Below are 18,290 nucleotides of genomic sequence, written 5' to 3' on the forward strand. Positions count from 1 at the left end.
GGGGTTGTTGGTCCACTCATCTTGCTCCTTGTGGCCTTGCTTCACTTTTCCATCTTTTCTGGCATGCCCCATCCACCATGGACTCCCACCTGGTTTTGGATTCAGGGTGGGTACCAGCCCCTCAGCCAGAGTGTACCCCATTTGTTGCTTTAAATATCTCCATCTCTTCCTGGGCAGGATCAGCCATGAGTGTGTTGCTTTCATTTTCAGCTCCCCACCTAAACCTATTCTTTTCCATTTTTTCCTCTGAAAAGTTCATTGCTGAAGGTCTGAAAAACACAGAAAAGCACACAGATTAAGATGTAAATTGCCTATACTTGCTCTGCCCTGACATAGTCACTGTTTCTTTTCTACATATGTGTGTTGTTTTCTTTTCTTTTTTTTTAAAGAAGAGGGGAGTCATGCTATACATCATAGTGTAGTCTGCTAATGAACTGCACACCTTGCCACGTGTCATGAATGCTCTTCTAAAACAGGATTTTAATGACTGCACAGTTTTCTGCCATATGAATATATCATGATTCGTTTAGAAAATCTCTGTCCAGCACTTATGTTGTTTCCTTTGTTTTTTTTCTTCGATATCATTAATGTACAATTACTTGAACAACATTATGGTTACTAGACTCCCTCTATTATGAAGTCCCCCCGACAAACCCCATTACAGTCACTGTCCATCAGAGTAGTAAGATGCTGTAGAATCACTCCTTATTTTCTCTGTATATACTGCCCTCCCCATGCTCCCCCCCACATTATGTGTGCTAATCATAATGCCCCTTTTCCTCCTTATCCCTCTCTTCCCACCCATCCTCCCCAGTCCCTTTCCCTTTGGTAACTGTTAGTCCATTCTTGGGTTCTGTGAGTCTGCTGCTGTTTTGTTCCTTCAGTTTTTGCTTTGTTCTTATGCTCCACAGATGAGTGAAATCATTTGATACTTGTCTTTCTCTGCCTTGCTTATTTCACTGAGCATAATACCCTCTAGCTCCATCCATGTTTTTGCAAATGGTAGGATTTGTTTTCTTCTTATGGCTGAATAATATTTCATTGTTTATATGTACCACATCTTCTTTATCCATCCATCTACTGATGGACACTTAGGTTGCTTCCATTTCTTGGCTATTGTAAATAGTGCTGTGATAAACATAGGGGTGCATCTGTCTCTTTCAAACTGGGCTCCTGCATTCTTAGAGTAAATTCCTAGGAGTGGAATTCCTGGGTCAAATGCTATTTGTATTTTTTGGTTTTTTGGGGAACCTCCATACTGTTTTCCACAATAGTTGAACTGATTGACATTCCCACCAGCCATGTAGGAGGGTTCCCCTTTCTCCACATCCTTGCCAACATTTGTTGTTGTTTGTCTTTTGGATGCTGGCCATCCTAACTGGTGTGAGGTAATATCTCATTGTGGTTTTAATTTGCATTTCTCTGATAATTAGTGATGTGGAGCATCTTTTCACGTGCCTGTTGGCCATCTCAATTTCTTCTTTGGAGAAGTGTTTGTTCAGATCCTCTGCCCATTTTTTAATTGGCTTATTTGTTTCTTGTTTGTTGAGGTGCATGAGCTCTTTATATAATTTGGATGTCAATCCCTTATTGGATATGTCATTTATGAATATATTCTCCCATACTGTAGGATGTCTTTTTATTCTGCTGATGGTGTCCTTTACTGTAGAGAAGCTTTTTAGTTTAAATAGTCCCACTTGTTCATTTTTGCTTTTGTTTCCCTTGCCTAGGGAGATACGTTCATGGAGAAGTTCCTCATGTTTATGTCCAAGAGATTTTTGCCTATGTTTTTTTCTATGAATTTTATATTTTCATGACTTACATTCAGGTCTTTGATTCATTTTGAATTTACTTCTGTGTATGGGGTTAGACAATAATCCTGTTTCATTCTCTTACATGTAGCTGTCCAGTTTTGCCAACACCAGCTGTTGAAGAGGCTGTCCTTTCCCTGTTGTATGTCCATGGCTCCTTTATCATATATTGACCGTATATGCTTGGATTTATATCTGGGCTCTCTATTCTGTTCCACTGGTGTATGGGTCTGTTCTTGTGCCAGTACCGAGTTGTCTTGATTACTGTGGCTTTGTAGTAGAGCTTGAAGTGAGGGAGCATAATTCCCCCTGATTTATTCTTCCTTCTTAGGACTGCCTTGGGTATTCATGTTTCCATTGTTTTGTCCTCAATGTTGCTGTAATGAATGACCATTCTCACATACATGATTTTTTCCTAGAGTCAATTACTGGAAGTGTCAAGCTGTCATGAGAAACGTGCTCACTGGTCCAAACTTAGTCAAAGAGAACAGTGGAGTGAGGCTTTAATGACGGACGTGCAAGATTGGGTGTCTGGTGAGCAGGCATAGTCAGGGCCGTTAGAAGAAGCAATTTATTCCTTGGCATGTGAGTCCCTCTCCTGGTTCGTCATTGGCTGAGTACTGCAGGTTTCACAGTACTTTTCTTTTTTCAAAGAGGTGCACAGCCCTCACTTTCTTATCTTAATCTCCCTCCCCTCCCAGCCGGTGTGACTCCCTGGTACGTATTCTGACATGTAGGCTTCTTGTTAATACCCTTTTTTTGAACATTAATTTCTCTTGGAATAAATTACATGTAGTTTTATTCCATTTCTAACACTGTTCAGGGACTACATCTGTTTGTAAGGCTTTGGAGACACCAGGCCAACTGCCTGCCCAGCCATGTTAATTTTCAATTATTCTGTTTTGGATTATGCCAAACTTTACTCTGAATAAAAAATAAATCTGCTTTCTTCACAGTCCTTTCCATTAAGATATAAGATTTCTTGTCAGGATTATAGTAAATTCTAGACTTTCTTCCTGCCGCTGAAGCAGCCATGATCTGCTGGGACCATATAAGGTCTCAATGATTCATTACCTCTCCCAACAGGTAAGAATTTGGTTTAGAAGCATATAAACAGAACAATCAAAGTGACAGTGGCTTTAACAGTATAGAATTATATTTCATAGTACATGAAAATTCGTGAGAAGTGCAGAAATGGGAAGGTGGCGCCGGATTGGCACTTCTGCCCAGCCATCTGGGCCCGCCCCCTTACAGCTTCAGCATCGCAGGATGTGGCTTTCATTCGTGAGTAGATCCCCGTTCCAGGCAGCAGGAAGACCACAGGTGTTCCCCTTCCTTTTAAGGAGACTTTCTAAAAAACAAACCTCACTTCTGCTTGTATCTCATTGGCCAGAACCTTTCGTCCACTGGTTATAGCCAGTTAAAAGCAAGGTTGGGAAATGTAGTATTTTAACTAAATGGAAAAATGCCCAGATGAAAACAGGTCGTATTACTGAAGCAGTTCAAAGTGGCCATTAGGAGGTAACTGTACCAATTGTTATGGGCTGAATTGTGTCCTCCCCAAATCCTTATGTGGAAGCCATAACCCCAAGCGCCGCAGAATGTGATTATATTTGGAGATGGGATCTTTAATGACATAATTAAGGTAAAATGAGGTCACTAGTGTGGGCCCTGATCCAGTAAGACTGGTGTTCTTCTAAGAGGGTATTAGGACACACATGTGCACAGAGGGATGATCACATGAGGTCACAGGGAGAAGACAGCCATCTATGTTCCACGGGGAGAAGCCTCAGTGTGAACAGGTCGTTAGGTACAAAAAGGATTATTGGGGAACTTATAGCTAAAGTTAACATTCTCTGTGAAGCTGTTTCGCAGAACAAGATGTTCTGATAAGAGCAGACCTCAGGAGGGTATAATAGTTGACAGTTGCTATTTGCAAATGTTCTCTGCAGGAGCTCCCCAAACTGCTGTCCAGAGGCCCTGTTGCCGAAGACCTGAGTGCTTGGCCAATCGCTACTTTTCTGCACACCAATCAGAGTTGCACTGAGTTTTTGCTTTATTTGCATAATTCATTTGCCAATCAAAACTGTTAGGAGTTTTCACCTTATTTGCATGGTGGTTTTAATTGAGGACCATCCTACCGTTTTTCCCTGGTTTGTGCCTGTCAAAGAGCAGCCTTGTGCTTTGTGTGGAGACACTGCTGTCCCAGTTGTTCGGTGTTGCAAGTAAAGCTTTCCCTTGTTTCAGTCCCACCTGGTTGGGTCTCACTCTCTGGCACTCACCAAGCTACAAACCCCTTGTGTCTGGTTACATGGGTGAACCAACCCATCTGTACCTCCATTTAGGACTTCCAGCCTCTGGAAGCCTGGGAAAGTTAGTTTCTCCTATTGAAGTGCCCAGGTTGTGGTCCTTTATTACAGCAGCCCTACCTGACTAATACACTTCCACATTGCTGTGTAACCCATCACATTGTGGCTTAACAACACAGCGTCTCACAGTTCCTGAGGGTCAGGAGCCTGGGCACAGCTTAACTGGGTCTTTGCTTCCTGGTCTCTAGAAAGCCTGCCATCTGGACCAGCTGCCTCACCTGGAACTTAGACTGGGCAAGAATGTGCTTGTGAACTAGTGTGGTGCTGGCTGGATTCATTTCTTTGTGGGCTTTTGGACTGAGAGCCTGTCTCTCACTGCCTGTCAGGCATGTGGTCCCTTCGCCATGGCATCTTGCTCATGGAGGTGTGCAAGCCAAGAGGGTAACAGAGAGCCAGCAAGACCTCACCTTTTGTAACCTAATCCCAGAAGTGCCATCTTTGCCTCCTGTTGGTTAGAAACAAGCCACGAGGGACAGCCCACACTCAAGGGAAGGGGACTATCCTAGGGCGTCCATACCAGGAGTCTCTATGCTGTCCCAGAAGCCTGTGACCACAGCACCCTATCCTGGGGCCCTGCTGGAGGGCTGGCACATGGCCCGGACCTGCGACATGGGCTTTCATCACATCAGGGGACTGGGATCTGAAGGCGTGGGCCTGGGTCTCTAGGTCCCTCCCCTGAAGAGGGCCCATTGTTATCCTCTACTGGGTTTCCATGTACCTGACCGTTTTGGGGCGACTGACAGGCTCTGAAAGGCGGAGCCGTGCTTGGGGCCCAGGGCAGGACACTGCATGCATACCCCTATCTGCTCTCTCCAAGCCAACCTACTTCCTGCTCGCGGGCCAGCCAGCTGCCCCTCTCAGCCCCCAACGCTTGCTCACCTGCCTTTGGGAGGTGGCGAGACTGGAGCCAGGCCCCCTCCCCAGACGGCGCGCCCCACTCTTGGCAGGAGCTGCCCACAGGCCCTTGTGGAGCAGGGGTCCTCTCAAAGGGTCCCTTGGCTCCGGCAGTCTGCGGTGGGGCGGTTTGGGGTCAAGGCTGCGGCTCGCTGTACCAGGCCGACTGTCTCGCGGCAGGCACCAACCAGGCAGGTGTTCACCTCCGTGCCAGCCTCCCCTCGGGCTGCCGGTCCGCGGGCGCCCGCCCCCCGGGACCCCTCTCCTCTCCTGGGGAGCCCCGCCCGGGCCGCCCGCAAGAAGGAACAGCACCGCGGGACTCCGCCGACGTACGGGTATTCCGGGTCTGTGCAGAGCTCTCGCCCGCGCTGGGGCACCCCGGCGAGCCCCGCCCTCAGCCCCGCGCGCTCGCTGCGCAAGAGCACCCGCAGGGATCTCCGGCTCCAATACTTCCGGCCCGCCCTTCCCGCGACCCCAAACGTCAGCTGGGGGACCCCTTACGGAGAAGGTCCTTCCCGCCCTGTTCCTCCTCACCCTCTCCGCCCCTTACGCCCATGCCCCGCCCACCCCTACCCGCCTCCGTCGGAGGCTCCTCCCCCAATCCCCGCCCCTTCACAGTCCGGCCCCGCCCCTCACGACCTTGCCCCCGCACATCCCCCTTCACTCATCGGAGGCTCCTCTCCTCCCCACCACGCCCCGCCTCCTCACAGCTCGGCCCCGCCCCTCACAGCATACCTCTAGCGGCGGACATTTTCCTGGTATACATTTATCTCAGCCGCGCGGCAGCTCTGGTTGGTGAGCGGGCGGGTGCCGGGGGCGGGCCTGCGTTTTGGCCGGCCATTGGTAGAGGTCGCTACCTCTGGCTGTCAATCCTGTTGCCGTCCTTGGCCCCGCCCCGCCGAAGGAGCGTCGCGGGACGCAGGGCCGCGGGGACTGCCGGGACGGGTCTAAGATGGCCGGCCTTCTCGGCTCTCGTCGTGTCCGCTGCCCCGATTCTCATTCATTGCCGCGCTGCTGAGCGGCGCCGTGAGCCTGCCCGAGGAGTCCGCCGGCTGTCTCCGTGGGGCGGGAGGCCGCCATGGCGACCCTGGATAAGCTGATGAAGGCCTTCGAGTCCCTCAAGTCCTTCCAGCAGCAGCAGCCGCTGCCGCCTCAGCCGTCTCAGCCGCAGCCGCCTCAGTCGCCTCAGCCTCAGCCGCCGCCGCCTCCGCCGCCGCCCGGCCCCGCCGCCGCCGAGGAGCCGCTGCACCGACCGTGAGTGCGGCCCGCCGCGGCCCCGCGCGCCCGAACCCACGGAGCGCGCACCTGCCCTGCCCGTCCCCTCGCGCGGGTGTCCGTCCGTCCGTGTGTCCCTCCGCAGGCGCAGCCTCTCCGGCCTCTCCCGAGGGCTCCGAGGCAGCCGCGCCCGCAGCACTCTGCCCCTCCCGGCCTTCGCAGTCGGGAAGGAACTCAGTGCTTTCTGGGGGCGAGAAACGGGCTTTTGTGCGCAGAACTTGGAAGAGCCGAGGCCGCGCGCTGCCCGACGTCCCCGGCCCCTCCCTTCCCGCTGCTGGCGGAGTGCGCGGAGGGCCGGCTCCGCACGCTTGAGGAGCCGGGCTGGGGCTGAAGTGCTAGGGGATGGTGACGGCCTCGTGTCAGGCCGTCGGGGTGCTGCGGACGCGGTCCAGGGGGCCCTTAAACAGCCTGTGGCTCGAGCTGTGTCCGCACTTTCTCCAGGCATTGCATTTAGTTCGGGAACCGCAGTGATAGCGTCAGGATTTTAAGCACCAGCAGGAGACCCGCTTGTCTAAGCTCAGGTTGGCCTGCAGGCAATCGAGTTGTGACTGCCAAGGAAGTGGCGAGCCGCTTAGACGGTTCTTATTAATAAGTGAGGAATAAGTCGACTTAAATATTTGGAAGAATTGACCGAAGTTTATTGCCAGCTTTCAGCTGTAAATAAAAGGCCACCTTGCTGCGGGAGAGGTTAATTGCTGGCGGACGAATGAAGTGCGTTTGCGAGAATTGCAGTTCAGCCTGCTAGAACGTGGGTGTTTGCGGACCCCGGGGCGTCTGAGTTTCCTTCATCGCTGACCTTCTGGGGCTGTTTGGAAGCTAGGGGTCTCTGTTCCTTGTGCCTGGGAGAGTTTTTGAAACAGGAAAAGACGCCCTTAATAGGACCTTCTAACAGAATCCGCATACTTTTCCCTCTTCTTCCTATGCTGAGTGTCCATCAGAGGTCAGGGAGCGCTCTGTTGCAGTTCCGGCCTTTGACCTGGAGGCACTTTATTTCTGATCAGGATGCGTACCGGAGGGCGTCTCGTGAGTACGGTGTGAAGACGCAGCCGATTTAAGCAGCCCACTCTTAGGACTGACTGACTGTTAGTGATGTTTTCTTGTTCTTTCTGTTTCTGATATGATGCTGAGAGTTTAATAAGAAAAGGAGGATTTGGGGATCGATCTTGTCTTATCTGTTAGAATAAAATTTAGAAATAAATTAATATTTCTTTTAAGAGGTGAAAAGCCTGTTTGGATATTTAGAGAGAAAATTTTTTTTAAACAATTTGACGTATCTCTACAGTAAGTCATTTATAATCATAACCCATTCCAGATTTTTATTGTAGTGTCTCTGCAGGAAGTAGATGTCATGGAAATTCACAGATTGCATGAATCTTGTGGGCTTGTTCACCACTTGGTCAGTCTAAAAATACGCCTTCTGTTTCTTATGCTGATTTGACAGAACTGTAATTTGCTTATCTGAAAAATAAGAGCATAAGAGGTTTTCTTCCAAGGCTGGCTTGACAGATTAGAGAGATTTTGTTTCATTATTTAAGGTAATGTATGCTTGACTTATTTTAAAAATATAATCTATTATTTTTGCATTAGTAATACACTAACATGAAACAACTTCCAAAATTACAAAAAGGTAATAATTAAAAAGCCTCCCTTCCGCTCCTTTCTCCTGAGTACCTAACTCCATTCCTAGAGGCTGGCACGTTGTACTTCCTCCTGTGTATGGTTCCAGATACGATCTATGCATGTGTGAATATAGGTTTTAGGTGATTTAAAAACAAGTGTATTTCAGAATAGTGACTTTTAAAGGTTCTTAGCATACTCTGAAATCAGCTGCATTGGACTTTATTATAGTTACTTTAAATAAAATGCATAAGTGTAGTTTTATGTACTTTGCTGTTAGGAAAGCAGGTATTCATTAATTTTGAGTAACAAACTCGCTGCTTGCAAGCTTGGATCTTGGCATTTCTGTTCAGATGCTTCAGCTGAAAAATGGTTCCCAAAGTAAGATTGGCCAAAAGCAATGTAGAAAGTATCTGTTCTATTTTTACGGCTCTTGCTCTCTGTTGTGTGGAACTGTAGTGTCACAGCCATGCGTGGGCTTCAGCTGAAGCATCTGAGTGCCTGCTTTCAGCTCAGCATGTAGGTTGCTGGGGTTCAGGGAGGGACTGGTTCAGGGGCTCAGAGTCAGCAAGGCTGGCACACACAGAAGCACCGAGTCTTGGGCAGGTCCTCGCTGCAGTTCTGAGGCGGTTGACATTTGCCTTTGGCACTTTCTCATTCAGATCCCCACTTAGTTTTCCCTGACTGTATTCATTCATCAATAAATGTCTATGAAACTTCTGATGTGTGCCCGGCACCCTTCTAATAGGTGCAGGACTACAGCAGGGAATAGGTAAAGCTCTGTCCTTGTGCAGCTTTCAGGTTTTTGCGGTGTGTAGACGGTACACAGACAGATAAGTGAGACGGCCAGTATGTCAGTGGTTCATGAAGAGGAGCAGCAGGGCCGGGAAGGGAGCCGGGAAGCGCCAGGGTTAATGTGGTGTGGGGATTTTAGGGTGTCCGGGGAAGGTCCACTGAAATGGTGGCTTTTAGGCAAATATCCGAAAAGAGCCAAGGTTATAGCCATGAAGGTGTGTAGAGGAGGGGCATTTTAAACAGGGGGAACAGGTCCAGAGCCCCCCTGTGTGAGGAATAGTAGGAAGGTCAGTTCGGCAGATTGAATTAGTGAGAGGGAGACTCCAAGGGATGAGGTCTGAGAGGTAGAGCACCACGCTGGGTCAGTAGCCCCTTCCTTGGAGGTGGAATAAAGACATTGGCATTTATTCTAAGTGAGATGGGACGTCATGGAAGGTTTGGGCAGAGGAGTAGCAGAATTTGAGTTCCATTTTTAAATGAGCTCTGGCTGAGAATAGAGTGAGGGGGTGTGGGCAACAGCAGGGAGCTGGTTAGGACGCTGTTGGAGCAGGCAGGTGGCAGGTGATGGGGCTCTGGCAGGGTGCTGGCAGTGGCCAGCTGAGAGGTGACTGAAATCTGAAGGTGGAACCAGCAGAACTTGTTCATCCCTGGCTGCTGAGCCTAACATAATGTAGCTACAGTTGGTGTTACCAGTTAGGATTCTCTTCAGCTGCAAAGAACAGAAAACCCTGCTGCAGTATCTTAAACAAGTGGGAGTTTATTATAAACAAAAATAGGTCTATTTGAGGAAGTTCATCATTGAGATTAGGGACCTAATCTCTTTTTCTTACACTTAGCTCATAAACTCTTGTTCCTATTCTTTCCCACTTTTTAGGTACTTGTCTTTTTATTGTAACATTTCTTTGTATTGTCTGGATACTAAATCCCTATTGGATACATGATTTGTAAAAATGTTCTCCCTTTCTCTGGGTTGTCTTTTCACTTTCTTGATAGTGTCCTTTGAAGCACAGAAGTTTAATTTTGATGAAGTTCAGTTTCCTGTTTCATCTTTGTAGTGCTTTAGGTGTTATGGCCAAGAAACTGCTACCTAATTCAAGGTTATAGAGATTTACTCTGTGTTTTCTTCTACGGATTTTAGAGTTTTAGCTCTTACATTGCAGTCTGACCCCTCTTGAGTTAATTTCATACATGATATACCGTAAGGGTCCAACTTCATTCTTTTGCATGTAGATGTCACTTGTCGCAGCACCATTTATTTAAAGACTGTTCTTTCCCCATTGAATTGTCTTGATCCCTCTTGAAAACTAATAGCCCATAAATGTCTAAATTTATTTCTGGACTCTGAATTCTGTTCCATTGCTCTACATGTTTATCCTTTACAGGTACTATTACAGTTTTGATTACTGTAGTTTTTATATCACAGTTTCGGATTATGAAATGTGAATCCTCCAACTTTGTTCTTTTTCAGAATAGTTTTGGCTATTCTGGGCCTCTTGCATTTCCATATTGATTGTACGATCAGATTGCCAGTTTCAACAAAGAAACCCCTGGAATTCTTATAGGCATTGCACTGAACTTGTTGGTCAGTTTTGGGGATATTGTTATCTTAATGCTGTTAAGTCTTTTGACACAGGAATAGTGGCAAACGTTTTATGTAAATGGTAAGATAGTATTTTAGGCTTTGTGGGCCCAATGTCACGTCACCTCCGCCTCTGCAGAATGAAAGCAGCCAGAGGCGGTATATAAATGGATGAGTGTGGTTATGTTCCAGTAATTTTTTGTTAATGACATTGACATTTGAATTTCATACAGTTTTCACATGAAGTATTATTCTCTGATTTTTTCTTGTTGTTGTTAACCAATTAAAAATGTGAAAACATTTCTTAGCTTGCAGACTGACCAAAAACAAGCAGGCTGTCGTCTGCCCACTCCTACATTACTGTGACGGGACCACTTTTGGGAAGCATTTCTTTTTTGGGTGCTTTTTATTAACAGTTTAAAAAACTTACAAAAGTTACACGTATACATGGTAAAAATATCTTCAAATAGCAAAAAAGATGAAAAACAAACCCTCCTCCCTGTGTCCTGGTCTCATTCACTAAAAATAACAATTTTTGAATTTATTTTATCTTTCTCCCTTACTTACTTACTTATTTATTAATTATTTTGGTATCATTAATCTACAATTACATGAGGAATATTATGTTTACTAGGCTACCCCTCACATACCTCTTCACAGTCACTGTCCATCAGCATAGTAAGATGCTGTAGAGTCACTACTTGTCTTCTCTGTGTTGCACATCCCTCCCCGTGCACCCCCCCACATTATACATACTAATCGTAATGTCCCCATTCTTTTTCCCCACCCTTATCCCTCCCTTCCCACCCATCCTCCCCAGTCCCTTCCCCTTTGGTAACTGTTAGTCCATTCTTGGGTTCTGTGATTCTGCTGTTGTTTTGTTCCTTCAATTTTTTCTTTGTTCTTATACTCCACATATGAGTGAAATCATTTGGTACTTGTCTTTCTCCTCCTGGCTTATTTCACTGAGCATAATACCCTCTAGCTCCATCCTTGTTGTTGCAAATAGTAGGATTTGTTGTCTTCTTACGGCTGAATAGTATTCCCTTGTGTATATGTACCACCTCTTCTTTATCCATTCATCTACTGATGGACACTTAGGTTGCTTCTATTTCTTGGCTATTGTAAGCAGTGCTGCGATAAACATAGGGGTGCATCTGTCTTTTTCAAACTGGGCTGCTGTATTCTTAGGGTAAATTCCTAGGAGTGGAATTCCTGGGTCAAATGGTATTTCTATTTTGAGCTTTTTGAGGAACCTCCATACTGCTTTCCACAATGGTTGAACTAATTCACATTCCCACCAGCAGTGTAGGAGGGTTCCCCTTTCTCCACAACCTCACCAGCATTTGTTGTTGTTTGTCTTTTGGATGGTGGTCATCCTTACTGGTGTGAGGTGATATCTCATTGTGGTTTTAATTTGCATTTTTCTGATGGTTAGCGATGTGGAGCATCTTCTCATGGGTCTCTTGGTCATCGGAATTTCTTCTTTGGAGAACTGCCTGTTCAGCTCCTCTGCCCATTTTTTAATTGGATTGTTCACTTTTTGTTTGTTGAGGTGTGTGAGTTCTTTATATATTTGGATGTCAACCCTTTATTGGATCTGTCATTTATGAATATATTCTCCCATACTGTAGGGTACCTTTTTGTCCTATTGATGGTGTCCTTTGCTGTACAGAAGCTTTTCAGCTTGATACTGTCCCACTTGTTCATTTTTGCTTTTGTTTCCCTTGCCTGAGGAGATATGTTCATGAAGAAGTTGCTCATGTTTATGTCCAGGAGATTTTCGCCTATGTTTTTTTCTAAGAGTTTTATGGTTTCATGACTTACATTCAGGTCTTTGATCCATTTTGAATTTACTTTTGTGTATGGGGTTAGACAGTGATCTGGTTTCATTCTCTTGCATGTAGCTGTCCAGTTTTGCCAGCACCATCTGTTAAAGAGACTGTCATTTTCCCATTGTATGTCCATGGCTCCTTTATTGAATATTAATTGACCATATATGTTTGGGTTAATGTTTGGAGTCTCTATTCTGTTCCACTGGTCTATGGCTCTGTTCTTGTGCCAGTACCAAATTGTCTTGATTACTTTGGCTTTGTAGTAGAGCTTGAAGTTGGGGAGCGAGATCTCCCCCACTTTATTCTTCCTTCTTAGGATTGCTTTCGCTATTTGGGGTCTTTGGTGTTTCCATATGAATTTTTGAACTATTTGTTCTAGTTTGTTGAATAATGTTGTTGGTAATTTGATAGGGATTGAATCAAATCTGTATATTGCTTTGGGCAGGATGGCCATTTTGATGATATTAATTCTTCCTAGCCAGGAGCATGGGATGAGTTTCCATTTATTAGTGTCCTCTTTAATTTCTCTTAAGAGTGACTTGTAGTTTTCAGGGTATAAGTCTTTCACTTCCTTGGTTAGGTTTATTCCTAAGTATTTTATTATTTTTGATGCAATTGTGAATGGAATTGTTTTCCTGATTTCTCTTTCTATTGGTTCATTGTTAGTGTATAGGAAAGCTACAGATTTCTGTGTGTTAATTTTGTATCCTGCAACTTTGCTGTATTCCGATATCAGTTCTAGTAGTTTTGGAGTGGAGTCTTTAGGGTTTTTTATGTACAATATCATGTCATCTGCAAATAGTGACAGTTTGACTTCTTTTTTACCAATCTGGATTCCTTCTATTTCTTTGTTTTGTCTAATTGCTGTGGCCAGGACCTCCAGTACTATGTTGAATAACAGTGGGGAGAGTGGGCATCCCTGTCTTGTTCCCGATCTCAGAGGAAAAGCTTTCAGCTTCCTGCTGTTCAGTATGATGCTGGCTGTGGGTTTATGGCCTTTATTATGTTGAGGTACCTGTTCTCTATACCCATTTTTAAAAATCATAAATTTTCATTTATTCAAGTATAATAATGGTTAGAAACAAATGAGGTCAATCTTAGTTGAAAGAGGGCTTTTTTTTTTTTGCCCAATTATGCAGGCAAGTGAAGAAAAATCTAGTAAATGAAAGTAAGGCACAATAATATCAATATTTTAACTTTTGACTATTAAAAATTTTAAATTATAGTATGCCAAAATGTTAATATGTAATATAATACATTAAAATATAATGCTAATAATAATTAATTTTTTCAGTAAAGTTTCTTGGTTAGTTCTGCGTCCTGGCATTTTATATTCCTCATTGCAAAAGGTTATATTGTGTGGCTTTGGCTATGACCTTAGACAAACATTGATTTTACTTTCACTGATAACTTGAATGAATTACGACTTCATTGAACTTTGTTTCTAATCTTTCATCATAATAAAGAAGTCTAGTATAATTTGATCCTGATCACAATATCCCATTTCATACATTATTATTGTTTAATTCTATTTTGTTTCTACATGTCAAAAGTTAGTCATTACTAATGACATTGTTTTACTGCATAAACCATTTATTTAGATATTCTCACGTATTTCTGAATGTTCCTGTTCTTTATACCTTTTTAAAAAATTAATTAATTAATTTTGTCGTCATTAATCTCTAATTACATGAAGAATATTATGTTCACTAGGGTCCCCCATTCACCAAATCCCCCCCGCAAACCCCATTACAGTCACTGTCCATCAGCATAGTAAGATGCTACAGAATTACTACTTGTCTTCTCTGTGTTGCACAGCCCTCTGCATGCCCCCCCCCACATTATACATGCTAATCGTAAGGCCCCCTTTCTTTTTCCCCACCCTTATCCCTCCCTTCCCTCCCTTTATCCCCAGTCCCTTTCCCTTTGGTAACTGTTAGTCCATTCTTAGGATCTTTGATTCTGGTGCTGTTTTGTTCCTTCAGTCTTTCTTTGTTCCTTTGGGTTTGAGGTGAGTCTCTTATAAGCAGCATAGAGATGGGTCTTGCTTTTTTTATCCATTCAATTATTCTGTGTCTTTTGATTGGTGCGTTCAGTCCATTTACATTTAGGGTGATCATTGAAAGATATGTACTTATTACCATTGCCAAATGTTCAAGGTTAGCTTCTTTAGTATCTTACTGTCTAACTTAACTTGCTTATTGAGCTATTTTAAACACTGTCTGGTCATTCTTTATTTTTCTCCCTTCTTATTCCTACTCCTCCGTTCTTTCTATGTTGGTTGTTTAATTCTGTGCTCTTTTGTGCTTCCTTTAACTGCTTTTGTGGGTAGTTGATTTTATTTTTTGTCTTTAGTTAGTATTTGGTTGGTCTTCTTTCTTTGCTGTGATTTTATTTTCTCTGATGACATCTATTTAGTCTTAGGAATGCTCCCATCTAGAGCAGTCCCTCTAGAATACCCTGTAGAGGTGGTTTGTGGGAGGCAAATTCCCTCAACTTTTGCTTGTCTGGGAATTGTTTAATCCCTCCTTCATATTTAAATGATAGTTGTGCTGGATACAGTATTCTTGGTTCAAGGCCCTTCTGTTTCATTGCATTAAATATATCCTGCCATTTTCTTCTGGCCTGTAAGGTTTCTGTTGAGAAGTCTGATGATAGCCTGATGGGCTTTCCATTGTAGGTGACCTTTTTCCTCTCTAGCTGCCTTTAAAACTCTGTCCTTGTCCTTGATCTTTGCCATTTTAATTATTATGTGTCTTGGTGTTGTCCTTCTTGGGTCCTTTCTGTTGGGAGTTCTGTACACTTCCACTTCCATGGTCTGATCGATTATTTCCTCACCCAGTTTGGGGAAGTTCTCAGCAATTATTTCTTCAAAGACACTTTCTATCCCTTTTCCTCTCTCTTCTCCTTCTGGTACCCCTATAATGTGGATATTGTTCCTTTTGGATTGGTCACACAGTTCTCTTAATATTGTTTCATTCCTGGAGATCTTTTTATCTCTCTCTGCGTCAGCTTCTCTGTGTTCCTGTTCTCTGGTTTCCATTCCATCAATGGCCTCTTGCATCTTATCCATTTTGTCTATAAATCCTTCCAGAGATTGTTTCATTTCTGTAATCTCCTTCCGGACTTCATCCCTTAGCTCTTGCATATTTCTCTGCAGCTCCATCATCATGGTTATGAGCTTTATTTTTAATTCTTTTTCAGGAAGACTGGTTAGGTCTATATCCTTCTCAGGGTTTGCCTCTGTGATCTTGGTCTGTATCAATTTCTTCTGACTTTTCATGGCGATAGATGTATTTTTGGGCTGGCGCGTGTGTTGGGTAAGAGAAAGTCCCTTCTTGCCAGTTTGTGGCCTTCCTCTCCTGGGACAACAGCAGCCTCTAGCGGCTTGTGCTGGGCAGCTGTGTGCAGATGGGGCTTCTAATCTTGCCCGGCCGCTATGGAGTTTAGCGCTCAGTAGCTGTGGGCATGGCCTGCCTCGGGCTGCTGTTCCGATATGGCGGAGCCGTGTCAGAGGGGGAACAGGCAGGAGGCTGTTTATCGTGGTGAGGGGCCTCCGCGCTGCACTGCAGGGGTTCGGGTGCCCAGAGTTCCCCGTGATTCCCAGCTGCTGGGCGAAGTGTCCTGGGGCACTTTTGTCCAGCGGTGGGGTCCCTGTCCCTTTAAGACTTTCAAAAAGCACTCGCTTTTCTTTGTCCCAGGTGCGCTGGCTGCGGGGACCCGCTCACAGATCTTAGTGTCCTGTTTTCCTAGTTTCCAGCACCCCACGCATGCACTGTGTGTCTGCACTCTGGTCCGGATGGCTAAGGCTGGGTGTTTAGCAGTCCTGGCTCCTTCTCCGTCCCCACTCCGACTCCTCCGGCCGGGAGCTGTGGTGAGGGGCGCTAGGGTCCCACCAGGCTGCAGCTTGTATGTTACCCCCTTTGCGAGGCGCTGGGTTCTCATGGGTGTGGATGTAGTCTGGCTGCTATCCTGTGTCTTCTGGTCTCTCTTTTAGGATTAGTTGTATTTGTTGTATTTTCAAAAATATATATGGTTTTGGGAGGAGATTTCTGCTGCTCTACTCATGCCGCCATCTTGGTTCTCCCCCTCTCTATACCCATTTTGTTGAGAGTTTTTATCATGAATTTTGTCAAGTGCTTTTTCAGTGTCTATGGTGATGATCATGTGGTTTTTATCCTTCTTTTTGTTGATGTGGTGGATGATGCTGATGGATTTTCGAATGTTGTACCATCCTTGCATCCCTGGGATGAATCCCACTTGGTCATGGTGCATGATCCTTTTGATGTATTTTTGAATTTGGTTTGCTAATATTTTGTTGAGTATTTTTGCATCTGTGTTCATCAGGGATATTGGTCTGTAATTTTCTTTTTTGGTGGGGTCTTTGCCCTGGTTGACTAGCCCACTGCACACCTGTGGGCAATGTGACTCTAAAAAGAGCTCCACCAAGTGTTCTGGGCACGACACGGTGGCAGGGCTTCAAGGCTGCAGGAGAGCAGAGCAGAGGCTGGAGTGGTGGCAGCGCCGAGGACGGAGGCCCAGAGGACGGCTGTGCAGACAGACAGAGGGGCCCAGGGGCAGAGACCGGCTTGCTGCCTTCAGACTCGCTCTGAGCGGACGGGATTCTAGTGACTGACCTGCCACCTGGAAATAAACCTGGGTATAACCCTTTCACCCCAAGAGCGTTTTGCTGTCAATTTCTTTGGTCACACTGAATCCATAGCGAACTTGCCCGGGGCTGAAACCCACTGGCAAGTCACTTACCCACTTGCCAAGTGAAGGACATCTGAAGCATGTTTCCGTCATGGTGCTTTTGAAGTGGGTGGCTTGGGAGGTTGTTACTTCCCCTCTGTTTCTCCTTCCAGCCTGGGCTCCTTCCATTCTGGAGCCTTCTCATGGGCTTTATCTGTATAGTCAAAACATGGGTGTTAGGTATGAGGCAGAGGCTCTCTACTTCCATTCCCACTTCATCTGTGAGAACTATCTCTAGTTCTGTTCCTGTCTCCTCTGTATCTATCCTGAGCTGTTGGGAAGCTGGGCAGTGGAACTTGTAACCAGGAGGCATGTGTCCAGGAAGGGAAGGATGGTGTTTTGGTGGGTGACCAGCATTCTGCAATATAATTAAATAATAAAAGTCCCATATGGAAAAGAGGCCAGTGGAAAACATGCACCCACCAGTCCATTCCTGATGGATTGGAACTGGGCAGTCCATGGGAAGCTCCCTCTCCAGTTCTCCTGGGCCAGGCTTCTCATTCAGGCTGCATGCAGTTCAGCTTGGAACCCCTGTCCTTTCCCTTAACAGGTCACCCTTTTGCAGGTTCCTCCTGCCCGTTTTTTCCCTGGCCGTGTCTGAAGTGCCTTTTGGAGCCTTCACTGGGTTTGCACAACTGCAGTGGTCTCTTCCTTTCAGGTGCACTTTTTGGAGCCTGAGGGTTGCATAGGGATTAAATAGTCACAGGTGTTTGTAGGTGAGGTTTCTTTATGTCTTTGGTAATTGAACTCTCTCAAAAACCTAGTGCTACCTGGTTCATTAGTACCATGTAGTAACCACTCCAGTTCTTCTCTGGAGGTGGATCTTAAGCGTGCTTTATTTTTTTGACTTCCTCATGGACCATCCCTTTCTTACCTTATTTGGATGGTGCCTACCGTGAAGACATCTAAAGCCCTAGATTTGAGTGGGAAAGAAAGCAGCTTTGATCTGATCTTGACCAGGCTGTTTATCTCCATTCTTTGACTGCGAAGTTTTAATAGGAGACTTTTGAGAATGGCTCTGGAGCAGGAGGCTTGTTTCTAGCTGTTTGGGGTGTAGAAGTGATAAGCCTTGTTTATACTTTATTTTCTGCTGTAGAGAGAGCATGAAGTCTCTGTGGCATGCTGACTGCAGTCAGTTAACAAGGTGATTCTGAGAAAGGAAGGTATGCAGCGTAGGTATTATCTTCCTGTATTTCATTGAATTGCATACCCCTTCCATCCTTGTGACCTTGGGCAAGTCCCTGCTGCCATTGCGCTTTCTCCTCTCTAAAGTCAGAAAAATAAGGTGCATTAGTAACATCACTTAACTTTTCTATAGAGAAGAATAATTTAGAAAGTCCTTGGCTGAGCTAGTCAAGACGTG

The 18,290-nt window shown here is 45.4% G+C and overlaps 1 protein-coding gene across 4 annotated transcripts in view; it reads left to right on the plus strand.

The window, feature by feature from the left end:
• The first annotated feature begins 5,826 nt into the window (after nt 1–5,826).
• HTT (huntingtin) overlaps nt 5,827–18,290 on the plus strand; it is a 192,377-nt gene continuing 179,913 nt past the window's right edge. Inside the window, exon 1 of one of the 4 annotated variants that reach the window (XM_073237967.1) lies at nt 5,827–6,328. In XM_073237967.1, coding sequence (XP_073094068.1) covers nt 6,153–6,328 — 176 coding nt within the window. In that variant the 5' untranslated portion in view covers nt 5,827–6,152. The remainder of the gene's footprint in view (nt 6,329–18,290) is intronic. The other 3 variants (XR_012131891.1, XM_073237966.1, XM_073237965.1) reach the window with 3 other exon arrangements.

This window comes from Manis javanica, chromosome 5 (genome assembly GCF_040802235.1).
Source record: "Manis javanica isolate MJ-LG chromosome 5, MJ_LKY, whole genome shotgun sequence".
Lineage (NCBI taxonomy): Eukaryota > Metazoa > Chordata > Mammalia > Pholidota > Manidae > Manis > Manis javanica.